General features: G+C 37.0%; 1 protein-coding gene across 31 annotated transcripts in view; it reads right to left on the bottom strand.

Moving 5' to 3' along the window:
- Window positions 1–18,562, bottom strand: part of LOC140683684 (uncharacterized) — a 545,997-nt gene that overhangs the window by 339,823 nt on the left and 187,612 nt on the right. For 15 of the 31 annotated variants that reach the window (XM_072926698.1, XM_072926695.1, XM_072926696.1 and 12 more), the window contains one exon: window positions 357–14,944. The exons of 6 other annotated variants lie outside the window; for them this stretch is intronic. In XM_072926698.1, coding sequence (XP_072782799.1) covers window positions 14,755–14,944 — 190 coding nt within the window. In that variant the 3' untranslated portion in view covers window positions 357–14,754. Of the gene's footprint in view, window positions 1–356; window positions 14,945–18,335; window positions 18,380–18,562 lie in introns of those variants that run through there. 10 more of the 31 variants (XR_012054978.1, XR_012054988.1, XR_012054991.1 and 7 more) reach the window with 7 other exon arrangements.

Below are 18,562 nucleotides of genomic sequence, written 5' to 3'. Positions count from 1 at the left end.
GTATATACTGATTAATGGATGCTATAGATATCTTACTGCTCTGTCTGCTTGGTTAGCTTTGTTTTGAATCTGATACAGATCTCATACTGCACAGCCGATCCTGAAATAGTCCGTGTTCCTTTAAATTCAGGCAATGCATCACTTTCTATTACCCTGTGTCACATCAGTCTATGACTGTAAAGGATGAGTTATGTGGACATGAACCAGCATGAAGGCCCAGTTCAGACAAATCTTTCATGAGAAAGTCAAATGTTCAAACAGACAAATTCTTTCTTTTTATTACAGCCACGTTGTTTATGTAAAAAAATTTAGGAAGGAAACCACTTGCTACTTTAGATGTTACAACCTGCTATGGGTTTGGTTTTTTTTTTTTTTTAATGACAAAAATTCCTTGAAAAGCATTTTCCCAGTAGCCATTAGAGTAGCAGAGTGACCAGTTTCCACTGGAATAGAAAAACCATTTACCAAATATTATTTAGTTCCTAGTTCAAAACTCAGAAATAGATGACGTTAGCTTTGGAGAATTACCTCCTTGGCATTGAAAGGGTTTATTGCCATTAATACCAACACCCCTCAGCATTTTTCTTCTGGTAAAAAGAGGGACTAAAATGGGAATGCTGACAAGGTGCAGTGGAAAAGAATCTCTCAGGCTGTGGTCCACACTAATCTTTTGTACTAGACCAGCATGCAGTTAAACTTAAACTTCCTTAGCATCAATGTAAACTCGTGTTAGCACAAACTCTGGTTTTAGGCTACAGCACATCAGCCAGGTTTCCAGAAAAAAAAGGTAAAGACACAGACAGACCAGTAGGATGGAGCCAAATGTCTTCAGCTCTTTACCCTGGAACTTCACTACCGATTGCAAGCAAGTTAAATAACATTACAGAACATAATATAAAGTCTAGAAGGACTTTCCAGGTTCTAATCATCAAGCAAAGGATTCCATTCTGCTGTCATCCTTAACTACTGTATTTATTGATGTTACGTTTTCAGAAATGGAATTTCGGGCCCCATGAAAAAGCACTCAGATAGAGTAAGGGAACATAAATTTGCTAATTATGAAGTATAAGTAGAATAATCACTCTTCTAGGAAATGGCTGATTTCAAAAAGACCAGCAAAACTACAGCAAACCTGCAGCAGACCCTACAGCAAATTCACACACATATCTCAGAGGAGAAAAGGGAGAGGAAGAAAAGGAAAAAAGCCCCACAGGAGAACAGTAAGGGTGGCTCTCCAGGAACTCTTCTTCCCCACAGCTCAGATGAATGTGCCAAATGTATCCAAGATGCCAACGCTGTTTCTCCCAGCAGTCTTTCCCAGTTTGTTTTCCCATCTTGCCAAGCATTTGATTTTCCTCTAATGTTTCATGTGAGGAGAGCCCAACTGCTTTTCCTGCAGCATAAGCCCAGCATGGGAACAATACCAAAACTATTCACAAGGCAAAAGAGTTCCAGGGGCCTGTGCTGCCCACCACTGTGTTATATTGCAAGCAAAACTGCAGCCTGTGTCATAAGGCTGCAAGGCTGAACTCTCTAATGCTCACAAAAAGCCTTAAGATTACAGAGTAGAAATCCACAGGATTCAAACTAAAAAAAGTTGGACTACTAGCCTCAAAAACAAGTCACCTGCACACAAAGTGACCACACACAATTCTGTGGTGTCATAAACATACATTCATTTAGCAAAAACGATACCATTTGCCCTTGGTTTCATAGGCAAAGCTAAAAATAAAACCACAGCAGAACTTCAGAATATCAGTCTTCCAGAATATCTGTCTTGCAAGAGAGACAAGCATGATGAACATTGATTAAACCAGAATTAATGTATTTTGTCTGATTTTAACTGCACTGCCAGGCTTTCTAAAGAGATTCTTCTGTTTAAACGTGGAATTTTGAACTGAATTCCAATGTTAATGTTTGCAAACTGAAGAAAAAATGGAAATATTCTCAAAAACTCTTTCTTCCCTCATGCAGTAGCAAAATATAAATTGAAACATCAGTGACTGGAGCATTAAAAACCTATAAGTGACCCTTTTTTTCTGGTATTTTGCTTGATTTCAGTTTCATTCACTGCAAGGAGATTCTGCTAACTGTTTCCTGGTAAATAAATGTGAGTGTGTCCAGCTCTGCTGATTGTTATAATTCTGATGAATGATTTCATACCTTATTTACAAGCCCAAATATTACTGCCCCAGGGATAATGAGATACAGAAGGCACCAGTGTTATTGGTAGGCTGAAGGGTACTGAGGAATCCAGGTAAGTGTTGCTTTGTGGCTAACTTTATGATCTGAAAAAAAAAAAAAAAAACAAACCACAAGCAGATGATAGCTAAGTGGTCACATGGCATCATTATGGTGTAATGATGTTACTTGTGTTAATTTCTCGGATTTTCTTTATCTGACTTGCTCCTGAAGAAACAAAAAAAAAAAAAAAAAAAAAAGCAAACCAAACATGAGAGAAATAGAAAGCTGTATTCTTTTAAATATAAACTAAAACTGAAACAATAGCACCACAACATAGGATGTAAATCCTCAGTCCACTTCTGTAATATAGAACCATCAAACTTGCAAATTCAATCTGCTCTTGTGACATGTCTCCCTTAACCAAGTAAATAGTAATGAAGGTTTTTGTGGCATTTACCACAACCAAACATCTTAGATAACTTGCAACCTCTCCAAACTCAGCTGCCTCCTAATGGGAGACTGGATCCATAAGATCCATCTCCTCAACAGACCTTGCTTCTTCGTGGCAGCTTGAGAGCCCACTGCCAGGGGTGGGTGTTTTGCACAAACAAATGTCAGACTGCATCTGGTGGGGTGACAATAGCTTCATGCACATTTATCTGCCTTTCATTACTTTGTATCACACTCTCCAATTCTATTTACATTAGTTTTTATTTAAGATGAAATAAGGCTTCATTGATCCATCTTAACTGCGTTATTCAACACCCACCAACTCACTGACAATTGCACATCAATACATTTTAGTTAAGCATCTGTTTCCTCATTTGCTCCCTTGTCAAATTTGCAATTTATATCTGCATAACTTTTCACTCTGTAGCTGCACTCTGCATGAAACAGGTAGAGAATGCACAGCAAAATGCTATGCTTGTTCTTCAGAGCAAATATGTTCTGCAAGTTCATGCTGTGAAGATCTGAAAAGTACTTTAGGGTTACACATAGGTGTGAAAACTGTTGTGATACTCTGTTGAAGCCATAGCTTCAGCTAGGTAACAATTAAATATTTTTTTTTTTTTTTTTTAAGAATAAAATTAAGGCCTTATATTCACATTAGAGACTTTCATATCAGCAAAAAGGTTGTTGTTTTAAAAGAGGAATAGAGAAGATAGAATTTAATGAGATCTTTATTGTGAAGTTGAATATCTAATTGTTAAAAAATCTTCCCTTTGTATCCTCCCATCTCCCTTCCCTCCACTTCCCCCTTCCTAGAAGAAATCAGGCTTTTTCCCAAGTTTATATCAAACAAAAAAATATATTTTCTTGTGGCAGCTGAAAAGCTTACTATCCAAATCCTGAATATTTTATAGAAAATAAAATTATATTTATTTTAAGTGCATTCTACCTTCAGCACAACTGCATCCTCACAACAAATCTATTGCGTTGTCCTGACATAGTTACTGCAAAGGTTTTTCCTTTGCTGTCCCAAGGGCCCAATTGATTTATCTGCCAGAAGCCCAAAGCCCCAAAATAAGATCGCTTTGAGTTTACAGAGGTCATTTTTCATTGTCTAAATAAAAATTTCTAAACAAAAATCTCTCATCCTGTTAACCGCAGGGTCCTTATCTCCCCAGAGGCTACAGAAACCTGAGAGAAGCCATTTCAATTCTTTTATGAAGAAAGATAAAAGCAAGTTTTCGATTAGAAAGCCAAGGAAAGGCTTCTTATTAAATGGTGGTAACAGTAACTAGTCGAAAAGGCAAAACCGTTCAAGGAAAGAGGGAAAGGGAAATCATTATGCATGAAGCAAACACTGTACATGAGGCTGCCAAGGCAATCTCAGGCAGTGACATTCAGGAAGGGAAGGGAAGTTCACAAGCCTTTGTAACTAGTTATAGTTCATTCCCATCTATTTAAAAAGAGCTGTTTTATCAGGCATGTTTTCTTAATTGTGTGTCCATAGCTTTATCCACCAACATTAACTGTGTGTTGGATCAATTATGTATTCAAACCCACTTTCTCTTGATCTGTCATCATTCCAAGCACTTATGCAGCACTGACTGGGTTTTGAGATGGCATGTGATTCCAGCTCTGCAATAATAGATTCTGCAGTGCTAAGCTAAAAGTGGAATTATTAGAAGTTACTTCATATTCGAAGTAAGGATAAAGTGAGATAAACAGAGACATTAATGGTGATGCACTGGGAAATGATCCAGACTTCCGAAAGGAAAAGATTTCTGCTGTTTGGAAAAATTCTCAGCATTTATGGCTGAAGTGCCCTATTAGTGTTTTCCTTTCTCCTCCCTACATACAGAAGAAGAGAAATTAACATTTAGGACACTGGGTAATTCTTCACGATGCCAGCTCTAAATATCTAACCTACCATTTAAAATGCCAAATTGGAAAAAACACCTATAATTCCTTATGAGGAAAAAATCCAGGGAAGATTTTGAGAGCTCTTTACCCTTAATGAAGACAGGCATTCAGAACTCTGAACATTAAAGATTTTCTCCTGCACTAAGCTATATTCCTAAATGCCTAGGTGAAATCACCCCATAAATGAGGGTGGTAGAATCACATCCATCTCCAACAATGCAAAAATCGACACTTGGATTTGCCTTTAATTGTTACTGCTAAGACATTCTGGCCAACACTGTCTGTGGTCACGGAATACTGATAGCAGGTTTTCTTAATCGGTTATATCCTGAAAATAATTTGGAAAACTTAGGTGAATTTACCCACCCATTTCTAGTTGTTTCCAGTACATCCTTGAACATTATGCCTTTTTTTAAGTGGTGAGAATATCCTTACCTATCCAAGATGAAACAGTGGTTCCCTGGCCTCACACATAGTTCAACAGAACCAAAAGGGAATTCTATTTCCCTATTTCCCCACTTCCTTTCCCTGCATATCTATGGTAACAGGTAATTTTTCTGCCCGAAGTTTATATTTGCAACTGAATTTATGCTCTTTAACGGAGCAAAAGAAAAATTTAGTTTACTCAATTCAAATCAATAAGAAAATTTTATGTTTCTAAAGGCAGCACATCTCTTCTACTTCAGTGAGGTCAGGATTCTACCTCTACCATGTAGCTTTGTGATGTTAATAACTTCAGCAGACACAATTTAATTTATGCAGCCATCTTTTTTACCTGTATCTTACTTTTATGTATTTCTATACTTATAATAGAGATATCTATCTCTAATTTTTTTTCTAAAAGCTATGAAAATTAGATTCCAACTAAGCCACAATTTGCCACGCTTGCTTCATTACTTTTCATATTTAAATGTATCATCTTTGTGAGGAACAGTCATACTGTTCAGAAAAGTCCTGATCTAATCCCTAGTGCAGTTGGTGGACACCCCCCACACTGACTGCAGCAGGAGCAGGATCAGGCCTTAAATTTGAGGCTTCTTATGATGCCTCTTTCTCATGTACTCATCTAATTGTTGAACTAGGTGTAGCTGAGAAATGCCTGACTGTTTCAGATAATGCAGGTGTCTTGTAGAGTGGAGTTCACAAATTTGATTTTCTGAGGTTGAAATATACTGTTTCCCTAATGTGCCTTGTTGCAAAAAAATTTTTTTAATATTCATTTTTTGGAAAATGAAAATGTAGAGAGCTCTCTGAATATCTTGTACACCTAGCGTATATTTGAAATCTAAAATGTGACGATGGTTTAATGTGTCCAAACTGACAAAGAATGATAAGAAGAATTAAAGTTTTGAAATGCCTACTTTTCATTTTAGTCCTTTAGATAGTTTTCTCCTTATCAAAGAAAGAGTTAAAGAAAGAAGCTAATCACACAAAAATCAGAAACTGCATTTAAAAGTTTTTTTAGCCTAAATAAGGCATGATGAGGTCTGATTTTTGGAAGTCAAAGACAAGTAAATAGAAAATAAGGTCCACATTTGTCATAGTAAGGACAATTAGCCATCAGAAAAGCAGAAAACACTGCCAAAAATGATGTCAAGATCGGTCACTTTTCTGAAAGGACAGCCTTTTCTTTGCAGTTACTGAATGGAAGACAGGATGTCCTACAGCCTCTGCTAACTAGGAGGTCTGACAAGACAATCCAACAGCCCCTTCTGGCCTTAAAACCCTTCGAATCCATGAAACCCAGGAACGCTTTCTGCTGGAACACATTTGCTACAACTGCTGTGATTCACCTTCCTTGCTATTCTCTGGGGCTCCCTGCCAAACAGAAGAAAATAAGGTTTTAAGCCCAGAAGGATTTTTACAGTAATACAAGATATTGATCCCTGTGCTGTTTTCAGCGGCAGCTTGTTTTTCTGCCCAGGTTCCTTAGAATCCCAGTGTGTCCAGCAGGTTAATGCTGAGTAACTGTAAGATGTTAGGAAAACATGACACACGCTGTACTAGACAGGGCTATATTATCCAGAGACAGCAAGAATGACATTGGCATAGATTCAAGCCAGTGTTTGTGTTTACAAAAGTCTGGGTGTATACTGAAATTCCTGTGATAGCTTACAGTTGCCAGCACCCATTCTATGCTAATTTAGGTTAGTTAGGGTTGTGCACCCTCAAAAGGCCACAAAATTAATGGAAGACAGGACTGATGCTTGGAAAGCAGCACAAGCACAATAAGCCACATATCAATAAATGCAACAAGCTGCAACCTTACTGCTTAGAAAACAGAGCAAATCTCAGCTCTGTCATTTTGATAGAAAATGCTGTGCTCCATTCTTCTTTCTGAGTAAAAATTCAAGACAGGATAGAAGAATTGATTCTTCTCACTGCTGCAAGATACCTCTTGGTGTTTTAGGGATCAAACTGATGCCCAGGAATAACATAGATCTTTGCATCAATGAGTTTTCTATCACCTATTAGTAATTAGAGCCTCAAAATGCTTTTAGACAGTTTTTAAAATCACTCGCAGGAATTTTTGCCTGATTTTTTATTTCTTTTGAGTGCAGGTAAAGGTTCCATCAAAAAACATTTTTCCTGAGCAATAGGAAACAGACATCCACATTTATTCAGAGCTGTGAAATTTAGTCCCCAGTCTCTGCAGGTGTGGCCAATACAAGATTGGTTAAAGATTACATTACTTCTAAACAAACCGTGGCGCTGATGCATCTTTGTTACTGTCATTGAAAGATACAATGTCAGTATCTTCCAAAATGGGCAGTTCTCAGCTGATACTGTTGATCTGTGCATTTCCCCTGGAAAGACTATGCAACTGTTGTCATACAGGTTTTCCTAGAGCTGTAGCCATTCAACAGAACTCCAGAAGTTGATCATCTAAGGGAAAACCACTGTATGCATTACAAGACCAAACCAAGACTGTAGAGGCTGGTCTGTACCTGTTCTTGCCTTGTTGTATGGTTGAAATAGCAATGAAAAAATTGGATTTTCCATTTTGCATATTTTAGAAAAGTCTGAACTATGAATCTTTAAAATTCTATTGAGTTACAGACTTTAAACAGTCAAAATGGAAATCTGGGGGAGATTGTGTTTGTTATGCAAAAGGAACAAGGCTGATACATGTTTCCCGACATGGTGCCACTGTCTTTTTAATTTCTTTAACTCTCTGAGATGTCTGACCACCACTTGCTCACATGTCCAGGATAAACATGCACCAGGCTCAGGTTTAGAGAGGAGTTTCCTTTCAGGTGAATTCAGCAGCACTTCAGAATAAGTCTGGAGTCTTTTTTTCTGCAGAAAGGGCCACAGAGCATAGCCAGGATCACCTGGGCAAGTCTTTCCTAATCCATTTCCTCTCACAACACAGTCCTCAGGTACTGCTAGAATCCTGATCTCTCCTCCTCTTGCTAGAGGAAACAACTGTTGTGTCCCATGACAAATTAACCTGACCAAAGTCCCTGGGCTCAGGGTAATGTTTTACTGGTACAACAGATGCAGCTTGTAGTTTAGAGGATATCTGATGAGATAACTTGAAGGTCCTCGGAAGCTATGCAACTTGTTGGCATTTAAAAATCATAGAGTATTAACAAACATCTGTTACGCTACACATCGTAACATTTATTGTACCACACCGTACAATATGCTGCACCGTGTCAGTGATAATAATAACTATGATAATTACACATACAAAAAGGGATGTGCAACTCAAAAGCATTAAGTAGAACCAAAATATAAATCTCTCTGACAGAGTTCTCATTTATAATGTAAAACCTTACATGAAAGAAAAACACAAACAGCACAAGACATCTGAATTGCAGCTCTGATGGAGATCCAAACAAACTAAAGTTAGGTGTAAGGGCAATGTGTACCCAGGGACATAAATAAATAAAAGGAAGCAAGAAAATAGCCTCTTTTTACATCCAGACAGTCCAGAGAATAATAATGTGCTAGTTTTTCAAATCCAAGTACCTATTGAAGATTGTAATGATTTCAGTCTAAAAAGCAATGCTGGAAAGCCTCTTCAGAGCTTGCAAGCTCCCACTGTGCAGAAACATTGTGTCACTGCACACGGGTGTAATGGAGACAGACAAAAGAAGTAGTTCAAGGAAAGACGTGGGGAAGCACTGGATGATGTACTTTCTCAGAAAACCTAGTTACAGTTTTATCAGTGACAAAAAAAAAAAGGGGGGGGGGGAGGGGAAGGGGGATGGAGGTCGGAGGGGGACATGGCTGAGTAATTTCTTGCCCTAAACTGAAAATGCTGCCTCAATACTGATTACACTGCAAGCAGAGAAGCTTAAGGTATCCTTCTATTTTGCTAGAAGTGGTACCAACAATTTGCCATGACAAAGACTGCAATGTTGTTTATGGTTTTCCACACATTCTACAGTAACCTACCCTTCCAAACTGATCTCTGCAGCCTTCTCTGCTGACCTTTCCAAAAAAATAAAAAAAAAAAAAAAAAAATTGAGAGGCTGTGTTAATTATCCTTAAATTTGTGTGTTTTGTGTGCTTGAAGCTTGTTTTATTTCATGTATTTAACTTTCTTTTAAAAAATCAGCATAGTTTTTTTACACAAATAAAAGGCACACTAATTAAAGTGAAATTACTCAGACTACTTTAGTTTATACAAAGATTAAATCCTGTATTATCATTTAAAGATGCTGAATATCATAAAGCATCAATAGTAATTACATTTTATTTACTTTCAAGGGTTAGTCCTGTATAATATTTATGAGGTATAGAAAAATATTGTACCTTTAAGAAGTAAAATTTTCAGAAATACATTATCTAGGTTTCTTGTTTTGTCTTAATCAATTCTCAGAATAAATTCATTTGACTTCATGTTTTTAAATAAAAATGATGAGCAAAATCATGACATTTTTATCAGAGGTCAAGAGGACCAGAAGATATTTTTAAAGCCTTTTTCAATGTAAAATTATTAAAGAGAAAGCACCTATTTAACACTTTGAGTTTAAGTGAATCCATACATGTGAGAGTTGCAGAACAGCACTAACAGAAAGAGGAGTGAAAGGGGAAACTCAAGATCCCTCTGTTGTTGTAGGAAGACATTCTTCATTTTGATAAATACAAGTGTCAAAGATTGATATCTAGGCAATTGTCAGACACCTGAGAAAAATACATTAAGAGGCTTCTTTCCATACTGGATAAAGTTGTTCCAACTGAAACTTTACAGCTTTGAGTACAGTCAAGGCCTTTGTGTTTCTTGACACTTTTCAGTCAATACTTTTCCTGAGTGAAGCCCTAAAGAAATTGAGATATATTTATAGAAATAGCCACTCAGAAGTTCCCAAGGAAGGCAGCCAGGTTATTGCCAATATCTGGATTCCTAAGTCTAGAACACACATTTTGCTCTTGGGAAGTGGCAGTGACAAGTGCTGACAGAGAGGAAACTTCTGGGCATCAATCCGTGCCACAGGCAGTGGTTGGGATGGAGGATGCTGGACAACCTCTCTAAGCATCTCAGCTGCTGAAGCAGGAAAAGAAGCGGCAGTAATTCTGACTTGCAGACATTTATAGGACATTGAAAGGAGAGGAAATTCCTTCAAAACCAACTTTTGCAGCCCTTTTTTACAGTGGATTACTTCATTTCAAGGTTGTGGCACATATTAAAGGAATGATATTAGATCCAGATTACATGCAAAATATCACTACTAAAGAGGTTAGAAATTTAAAATAGAACAAGAAAAAGAGAAGAAATTATACTGTGCAAACAAATGTGCAGTCATACTTTGTCAGTAATGCATATATGCAAAACCCTTCAGGTGCAGAAATCTTCCTTTTCAAAACCATACTAGAACTGAAAGCTCTCTGATGATTCACAGCTTTCACTTTCTCATCTGATGTTTGTGCTACACAGAAAAGGAGCCCAGCCTTTCACTTTTGCCCTTCAGTACCTTGGCTAAATCCCAGCTGGGTGCAGCAAAACTCAGACCGATAACGATATTTATCAGTACTCGTGAGATCAGATGTCTCTAACCTATATTTCCACCTGACCATAGGTTCTAATCATCACTATGAAATTTGGAACATAACTAAATAGTTTTAATCCTAATAACATTAGTAAATCTCTGATAAACACCCTGGAAACCACTCCAGCAATGTGTGTTTATGTCATTTTGTCAGGATTCAAAAATAAATAAAAATATGAGGAAAGCAGAAAGTAAAAACAGAATAAAAAAAATAGTAGGATGTTGCTGCCACTGATGTCTATAGCAACTGGCAGAAATCCCATGCATTTTAATGGGAGTAAGATTTTCAATTTTTAGTACTTGTGCCCTACATATCTTTAGCCTTCAGCTCTTCTCAACAGCATTGACTACATGATGTTCTGAAAAATGAACCTCCAAAATGCAGTTTTGGCCTGTTGGAAAGGTTTATTCTTTTTTTTTTTTCTTTAACTTATGCTCAAATTTCAAACATGGGCATAAGGATTATATTTTTATTTTACTACATAAGGGGAGTGAGCAAATCTTGACGCTGACAGAACACTTTATGTGATATTTAGCAACAAAGAAAGAAACTCTGTCAGCCCAGAATTCACAGGAGCACCAGTTGGCTAAATTCATGGCACGGTGTGGGAAAATTACCTCAATACTGTCTACTTTTGCTGATTTTTCCTTATGCTGACACTTCTGATGCCCTGAAAGTTGCTGTGCTCACATCCTCTGCTGCTGGTGTCAAAGAACACTCTCAGTCTTCACATGCCAAGATGAGGAAAACCTATTGCAATGCCCAAAAGGCTTAACTCCTGTCAAATATATTCATTTAACACAAGCACTCTGGTCTATGACTCTGAAATCTTAAAGTGATGGCATGAAGCAGGAAGGACGTGGAAAAAAAGCAGTAGCTTTTAAAAGAAAATCTTCGGTTAATGGACAGAGCCACTCCAGTTCATTGTAAAAGAAAAAGACAAAAAATATTGGCTACAAAGACAGAACTGGATTTTCAGTTTAGTGATGTACACAAAGGATTGTACACAATCCTACCGAAAAATAGTAACTTAGAAATAACTGCCTCACATGAAAAACAACCTGCTTGATCATACACTTGAAGATGCATATAGTCTTTCTTGTGTCCAGACTTCTCCTTGAAGACTACTTTCATCAGTTGGGTCAGTTTTTGACACTGGTGTAGATTTAGTATTGTTAAATGTTGTATTAAAAAAAAAATTAAAATTGTTCAGATATTTGTGTGCAGTATTATTTTTTTTTCTATTCTTGCCAAGACTATAGAAGCCCAGTGCCTACTGAAATTCCTGCATCCCGTGCTAGATTCCCTAGGCTAAACAACAATCCCTTTCTACTTCTTTCTCTTCTCCATTTCATTAAGTTTACACATTTGGGGATTAAACTTTCAGAACTGGGCCTTTCACATCAAGCTCCCAGCCCTATGAGGTTATGAGAATGTGTTCCTACACATGTAAAGATTTCCACTGGTGTTAGCATCCCCTCATGTTCCACAGAACAGAACAGAGTATATTGACTTGAAAGGGGCCTGTAAAGATCATAGAATCCAACCCCTTGCTGCTCACAGGACTACCAAAAACTAACTCAGAAGACCATGCAGGCCATTTGTTTGATTTACCACATCCACAAGCCAGGTTAGTTTTAGGTTTCATGGCTGTTAGGGCCCTGCTCTATTTCTTTCATCATACTGCCACCCAAATTTACTTCATTTTGCAGTATACACAAACAAATGAATAGAAATTTAATAACCTCAAAAAAGACTCAAAGAATGTGGTGAGGCTACCTGAAAAAAACCTATCAACATCTGCAAAGCAGATGAAATAATCTATCTGTGCAGCTCGGAAGTGTCATATGAAGGTTTGCACATTCCTTTGAGCCCTCATGTTGGAAAGAAGTGGATCAGCTGGAGTCCAATGTAAATCAACAGGCCTGTGAAGAAAGCCCAAAGGAAGTGAACGTGTTTAACCTTAAACCAAAGAAAATGGAAGGAGTCATTTGAGCAATGACTACAGTGTAGAAGATAATTATAAATTTGCTTAATCCATTCTGATTAAAAAAAAGAAAAGGAATAGACCTAAGTTTCTGATTTTAATAACGCTTTGGACAAGCTTCCCTGTGCAGCAGTGAAATTTCACCCACTGATGGTCTTCCATAGCACTTGAATGATACAGGTGTACATTGATCATGCAGAGGGACCATCAAATTTGTGATTACATACACAAATGCAAAATACCACTTTCATCCTTTTTATGTTTTAATCATTTATTCTTGAGAAGCAACACAAAAGTTTTCAGTGGTCAGGAGGGACTGCAGGAGCTGTTTGCCTCTCTCACATTCCTTCCCCTTTTGCCTTTTCACTCATTTTCATAAATTTTATTTTCATAACTTATTCCAGAAAAGAAACAATTTATTTTCCTTTGGAAAGCACCTTAAGGTTCAGGTAAAGTAAAAGCTGGGTCTGAATGACCCTTACTTTCACATGATGACACTTAATAACTAGGATTTTTGTAAAACACCTATATTTTCAGACATTTGCCCATACATGTACATACTGAAAATTCTGATTTTTTTCCCACCCACTTCATTCTCAGAGCTGTGCAATGAAGTAACTCATAACAGAGGGAACTTTCTGGGGATTACCATTCACACAAGGATACTCTCACAGCTTTTCTGTTTGCTTGGAGACTACCAGCACTTTCTATACAGCCAGAGAAGCAATTTTATAAACAAAGGAAGCATTTCTACTGAAAAAAGATTTCTGAAAACACAACACATACTTTTTACTAATCCTAAGAATAATGATAGACTTGCAGGAAATTTTGAAACAAGAACATAAGAAGATACAATAAGATGCATAAGAGGAAAAGAAGAGAAAATTAATAAAGAGATATTCAAAATGTATTATTGGAAGCAGGTAACTTTGTGAGTTCTCCAAGACTAAAGATTTGAGATTTGATTAAATCACAAATGATCTGTAGAGCTGCTTTTAAATTTCCTATTCTTACTCAAATCAAAAACTAAGATTTGCTTTAATAGTGGTTGAAGATACACAGAGGAAAAACAATAATTCTGAGGGATTATGCTGCTGGCTTTAGCCCTTCCTGCATTTCACCTTGGAAACACTAACAAGTGCTGCATTTTTTAAATATCTAGTCTCTGCACAGAAAAATTGCTCATTTAATTTTAAATGTAGGATATGACCATGATCTTGTTTTAGTAAAGGACTGTTTGACACTTTAAAACATTATTTTCTTAAAGTAATCACAGTATTGTACCTCATACTGAGGTTTGGTTTTCTTCAGATAGCCTTTATAATCAATACAGCAAAGGGAGTCAGTACAGCAGAGGGAATGCAACATTTCCTGACATCACCTATTTATCTAGCACAAAACTGGAAAGATTTTGAAGGCAATGAAAACAATTCAGAGAGAGCAAGATCCAGCCACTAGTTCTGCCCTGGCTATATGTGTTGATTCCTTAATTCACCACAAATCTCAGTCTCCTCATCCTATTTCTGTGTATGGTGTTGGATTTGAGCTGCTCTTTACGATGTTGGTTTCTTTTTTCTCTTCTTGTTGTATTTTTTTCTGAATACTGAAGCATTTTTTAAAATACTAAAAAGAGCATACAAACATGCAAGTAAACCCAAAAAATCAAGCATAGCACAGTAGGAGAAGAAAGCTGCTGGGGAGAGAAAGCAAAACTGTGTGACAGATGGAAAAGTCTCAATGGATGAATGGTACTACTACAAATAAGTAGCAGGCAGCCAGAGGGAATCAAATAATGATTATAGAAGAAAAATGAGGGTTAAAAAATGGGGTAAAAAACCTTCAGCACTGGCAGAAAATTCAAGAATACAAATGTATAATATTTGTATAAGAGAGGTTTAATTACATGCTTTCCACAAACAGGGAAAGCAGTAAAGACAAAGGAGCCAGACAGCTGACAAGCATGCTAGTGTGGACAGTAAAAAGCTCAGCGTGTCCTTGGAGAGGAAGGAACATACTCCAGGATTCGGTCTGGCATGCCCCCAAACCTGAACAGATTACTTTCTGACGATCAATACCTGTAACCACCAGAGGCCTGTTGGAGTGTTTAAAAAAAAATAGAAAAAATCAGCTTCAAAGAGACCTGGTCCCGAGCTCACATTTTATTTTTGCCACTGGGTGCTGAAGTAAGAGCTTTGGACAAGGCTCATTTTTCATCTCTTTATAGGTCTGCGGATTGAATATGAAGTGTCGGGCATGTTCTCAGGGCTTCGCTCTGTCGGGTTCCTGTCCCAGAGAGGAGAACTTTCAGGATGACACTTGTCCCCATTGACCAAAGGCGGTGTCAGATCTTTCACAACAGCCTGGTTAATGTCTCCTTTAACATCCATGACTCCTATCCACCTATAAAGGAAAAAAATAAAATCCTTATTGTTTTCTTAATTTAAGTCCCATTTCCTTTGGAGAGAGATAGAAAAACCAAGAAGGTTCCTCATTTTGTTTGAAATGTCACTGATCAACAGTTATACCCAAATAGAGCTTAGCAATTTTAGTAAACTATAGTGGGCTCTTTTTCACATACTATAGTACACCTGAATCAAAATTAAATATCAGATTTTTCCCATGTTGAAACAATCACATGTTGAAAAAATGCATTTAGATATTACTATGAGTAGGATAAGCAAAAATTCATACATGTTTCTGGAGTCACAGAGTGTTCTGTATAGTTCGATGTCTCCAATCACAATTCCATCTTTTCCTCTCTCATATTTAGCTTAATTTTCTTTTGTCTTTCCCTTATTCATTTTTCAAATACTGCAAGGCAGTGCATATTTTCCAGAAAGAAGTAATGCAATTTATTTTTTGTCCATCTACCTTCATTGCTGTAAAAGACTGATCTGAATAAGGGAAAACTGAGAAGAACAGAAATCTAAGCAGCTTTTTAAGGAAACAGAAAAAAAAAAAAAAGGAAAAAAAGGAAAAAAGAAAGAAAAAAGGACTGTATTATTAATAGCAAACTCCGGGATGATGGATGAAAAGAACAACAATATCCTTTAATCATAAAGCACTAACATTCCAGCAGTGCTGGTAAGTGACTGGAGCAGAGAAACCATTTGAGACTTAAACAGATGGATTAGGAAAGGTTCCACTGTGGGTTCCTGGACAGATTTCAAAACAGCAGCCTGGTTAACTAATGCACAAATAGCAAGTGATTCTTCTAATCAATAAGCTTTTATGTAAGCATATTTGAGTTATAATATTTAAACACAGCAGACAAGTGGGGAATCAGGAATTCCTCATGCTGGGCTAGCAAAGCAATAAGTTTTACTTGAATGTGGAGATCTCTTTTTTCCCAGCAAATTGCAAAAGGATTTTATAGCTAATGCTGTCACCACATGTTCATCAATATAGTAACAGCTCCTGATGGTTTTGTGAAAATAATGGTGAATTCAAGTCCAAAGGGTGCTTTTTTTACAAATATTTTTTAAATACCCCTTTAGGGAGAACTTACCTAGGTTTTCATTGAATGAAGGAAACTACACATAAAATTAATCATTGACTACCTTTCCTAGTGAGCACCCTTTCCACAAATAATTAGAGAGGGAGTACAATCAGAAGCCCAGGTTATAGGGGCTAATTCCCTTCAGCATGATAACATTTATCCTAGGTAAGAAATGGAAAATGTAATGGTTTATATGGATATTTTTGCACATTTTTATTTCAAAATATCTTTTAAAGGAGGTTATAATTTTTAAGGAATTACTGGAAATTACTTCTATGTCTCTTTCTCTTAAGTGCCCAGTTACAGATAGATGTATGTTATTTCATAAAGGTTTCTAAAAGTGACCTACCACAGATCTTTATATAAAATGGTGATATTAGTATTATTATTATATCTAATGATTTTCATTGTTCCAAGTACAGAAACAAGCACCACAAAGGGAAATTTCAGGCACAAAGGTAAATTTCAGGCTTTTGTGTGATACTTGAAGTTCTAGGCCATGTTCTCTAGTACTCTGTTTATACCATAATCAAGAGACATGCAAATTTATACAGTTCACCATTACAGGCTTCCTCTTCCCAGCTGAGATCTGGCTACAACATATTTGATCTTAAATTCAATTATTCAGACAGGAATTTTTCTTATTTTGCATCATGTCATATCCTTTAGGGAACACGTTGATAGTGTTTCCTAAAGACTAACTTTTTAGCATTTAGAGTTTTCATATTTTGGGATATCTAGTAGATTTTCAGAAGAACTCTTTTTGAGACTCTTCTTGGCTATCACCAAATTATATCCACATGTGAAAGTCAGAACCAAAAGAACATTATGGATGTACACACGGATCATGAGCCCCTGTGGAGTTTCAAACCCCCGCCCCCCCACACCAATATTTGACCAAGGAAGAAAGAACTCAAGACACTTCAGAATCAAATGTCTCATTCAGTTATAAATACGCTGCATTTTGCCAGCGTACAAATTAGTCATTACATGTGTAATATTTGTCACTGGCTTCTTGCCTGCTAGAAACCAGGTTGTAATTGCACATTTTGATGTCTCAAGGACTTTGCTCTGGCCTGAAGCATCATACTGCTGTGGTGCTAGGACTCTGCCTCTTTCCATCAAGGAGTTTGGACTCCATGACCTATGGGATTGCTGGCTTTCCTGGCTCCCCTTTAAATTACCAGCCAGGACCTCTGCTTAGTACATGTGTAGGTCTGAATATATGTATATATTTGCCTCGAGGTTTACAATACGAATGTTCTTCATAAATTGAAAAAGGATACTGAGGGGGAAAGTGCCTATAGCTCCAAAATGAAAAGTTTATTAGTCTACACTCTAAGAATAGTATTTTTCAGTCCTCAGAGTATGACCCTCACAGGATTAAATGTCATTCATTGTTAGAGTGAATAAACAGTTAACAGAAGCTTGTAGTAAACCTGTAGTATTCAGTAAAATCTTCCGGAGAGAGCAAAGAGAGTTCCTTCCAGTTTTCTGAAGAGGGTCTTCCCCTTTCTAAGACTAAAACCCCCCTTTTCCTTCTCAGTCTACATATCAATTGTAAGTACAAAGTCTTTTTTCTTTTCCTCTTTACTAGTCTCAATTTCAGACTGAAGAGCATTATAGAGGAGGAAGAGCATTATAAGAAGTCCTGCTCTTGCCTTTCCTCTGGGCCAGTTTATCTCTAACTCAATCCCCATCAGCACACGCTGTGTGTAGTGTTTGGAGCAATGGCAGCATAAATTCTCTCTGCTTTTTCTACTTATTCAAATTCTGTGACATTTTGTGATGATCTGAGGGCATGTTTACAAGCAGTAAAAATATACTGATGTCATGAATAGACTAGAACCCAGATGCTATGATTCAACTTCAGCTGCCAAGTACTGCTATTTTGAATACAAACAAATCTGAAAGTAAAAACATCAAATTAAGGATATTAAATATGTTAAGCAGATTTTGAAGTATTACCCTATTTCTACTTTAAAGGGAACTACAAATTCCAGGAATAGAATAGAGTTCTTGCCTACAATTAAAACAGTAAATAGAATTATATTCTGTGTAGCTCTTAGGATTTGGGTCCCCCACCGTTATCTGTGGGATGCTTCACACTGCCACAGTAGGGCAGTTCAACATTTCAACCTCTTACTGTAAAAATTAACCTGTTTTTTCTAATACATTTTGAACTCTGTTCACAGAAGCTCACATTGCATGAAATTCACAGGCCCCCACAGAGATAAAATAATTCTCCTTTTTGGTGCACTGCTGAGGAATGCTAAAAATAGTTGAACATACCAGGAAAAAAAACCTCCTTTGGGGACTGCAGTGTCTTTGCCTCACTGGAAAGAAAACAAATAGATAAGTATAGATGCGTACAATTGCATCCAATTTCTGTATACTACACCAAGTAGTTAGACTACATTGTGGAGATTCCTGAATCTCCCACCTATCTAATTATTACACTTCTGTATTCCAAATGTAGAACACTGCATTGGTCTCAATTGCTGAATAACTATCAGCTG

Source organism: Taeniopygia guttata, chromosome 3, assembly GCF_048771995.1.
Source record: "Taeniopygia guttata chromosome 3, bTaeGut7.mat, whole genome shotgun sequence".
In the NCBI taxonomy this organism is placed as follows: domain Eukaryota; kingdom Metazoa; phylum Chordata; class Aves; order Passeriformes; family Estrildidae; genus Taeniopygia; species Taeniopygia guttata.
This window is presented reverse-complemented; position numbering and strand designations above follow the sequence as displayed.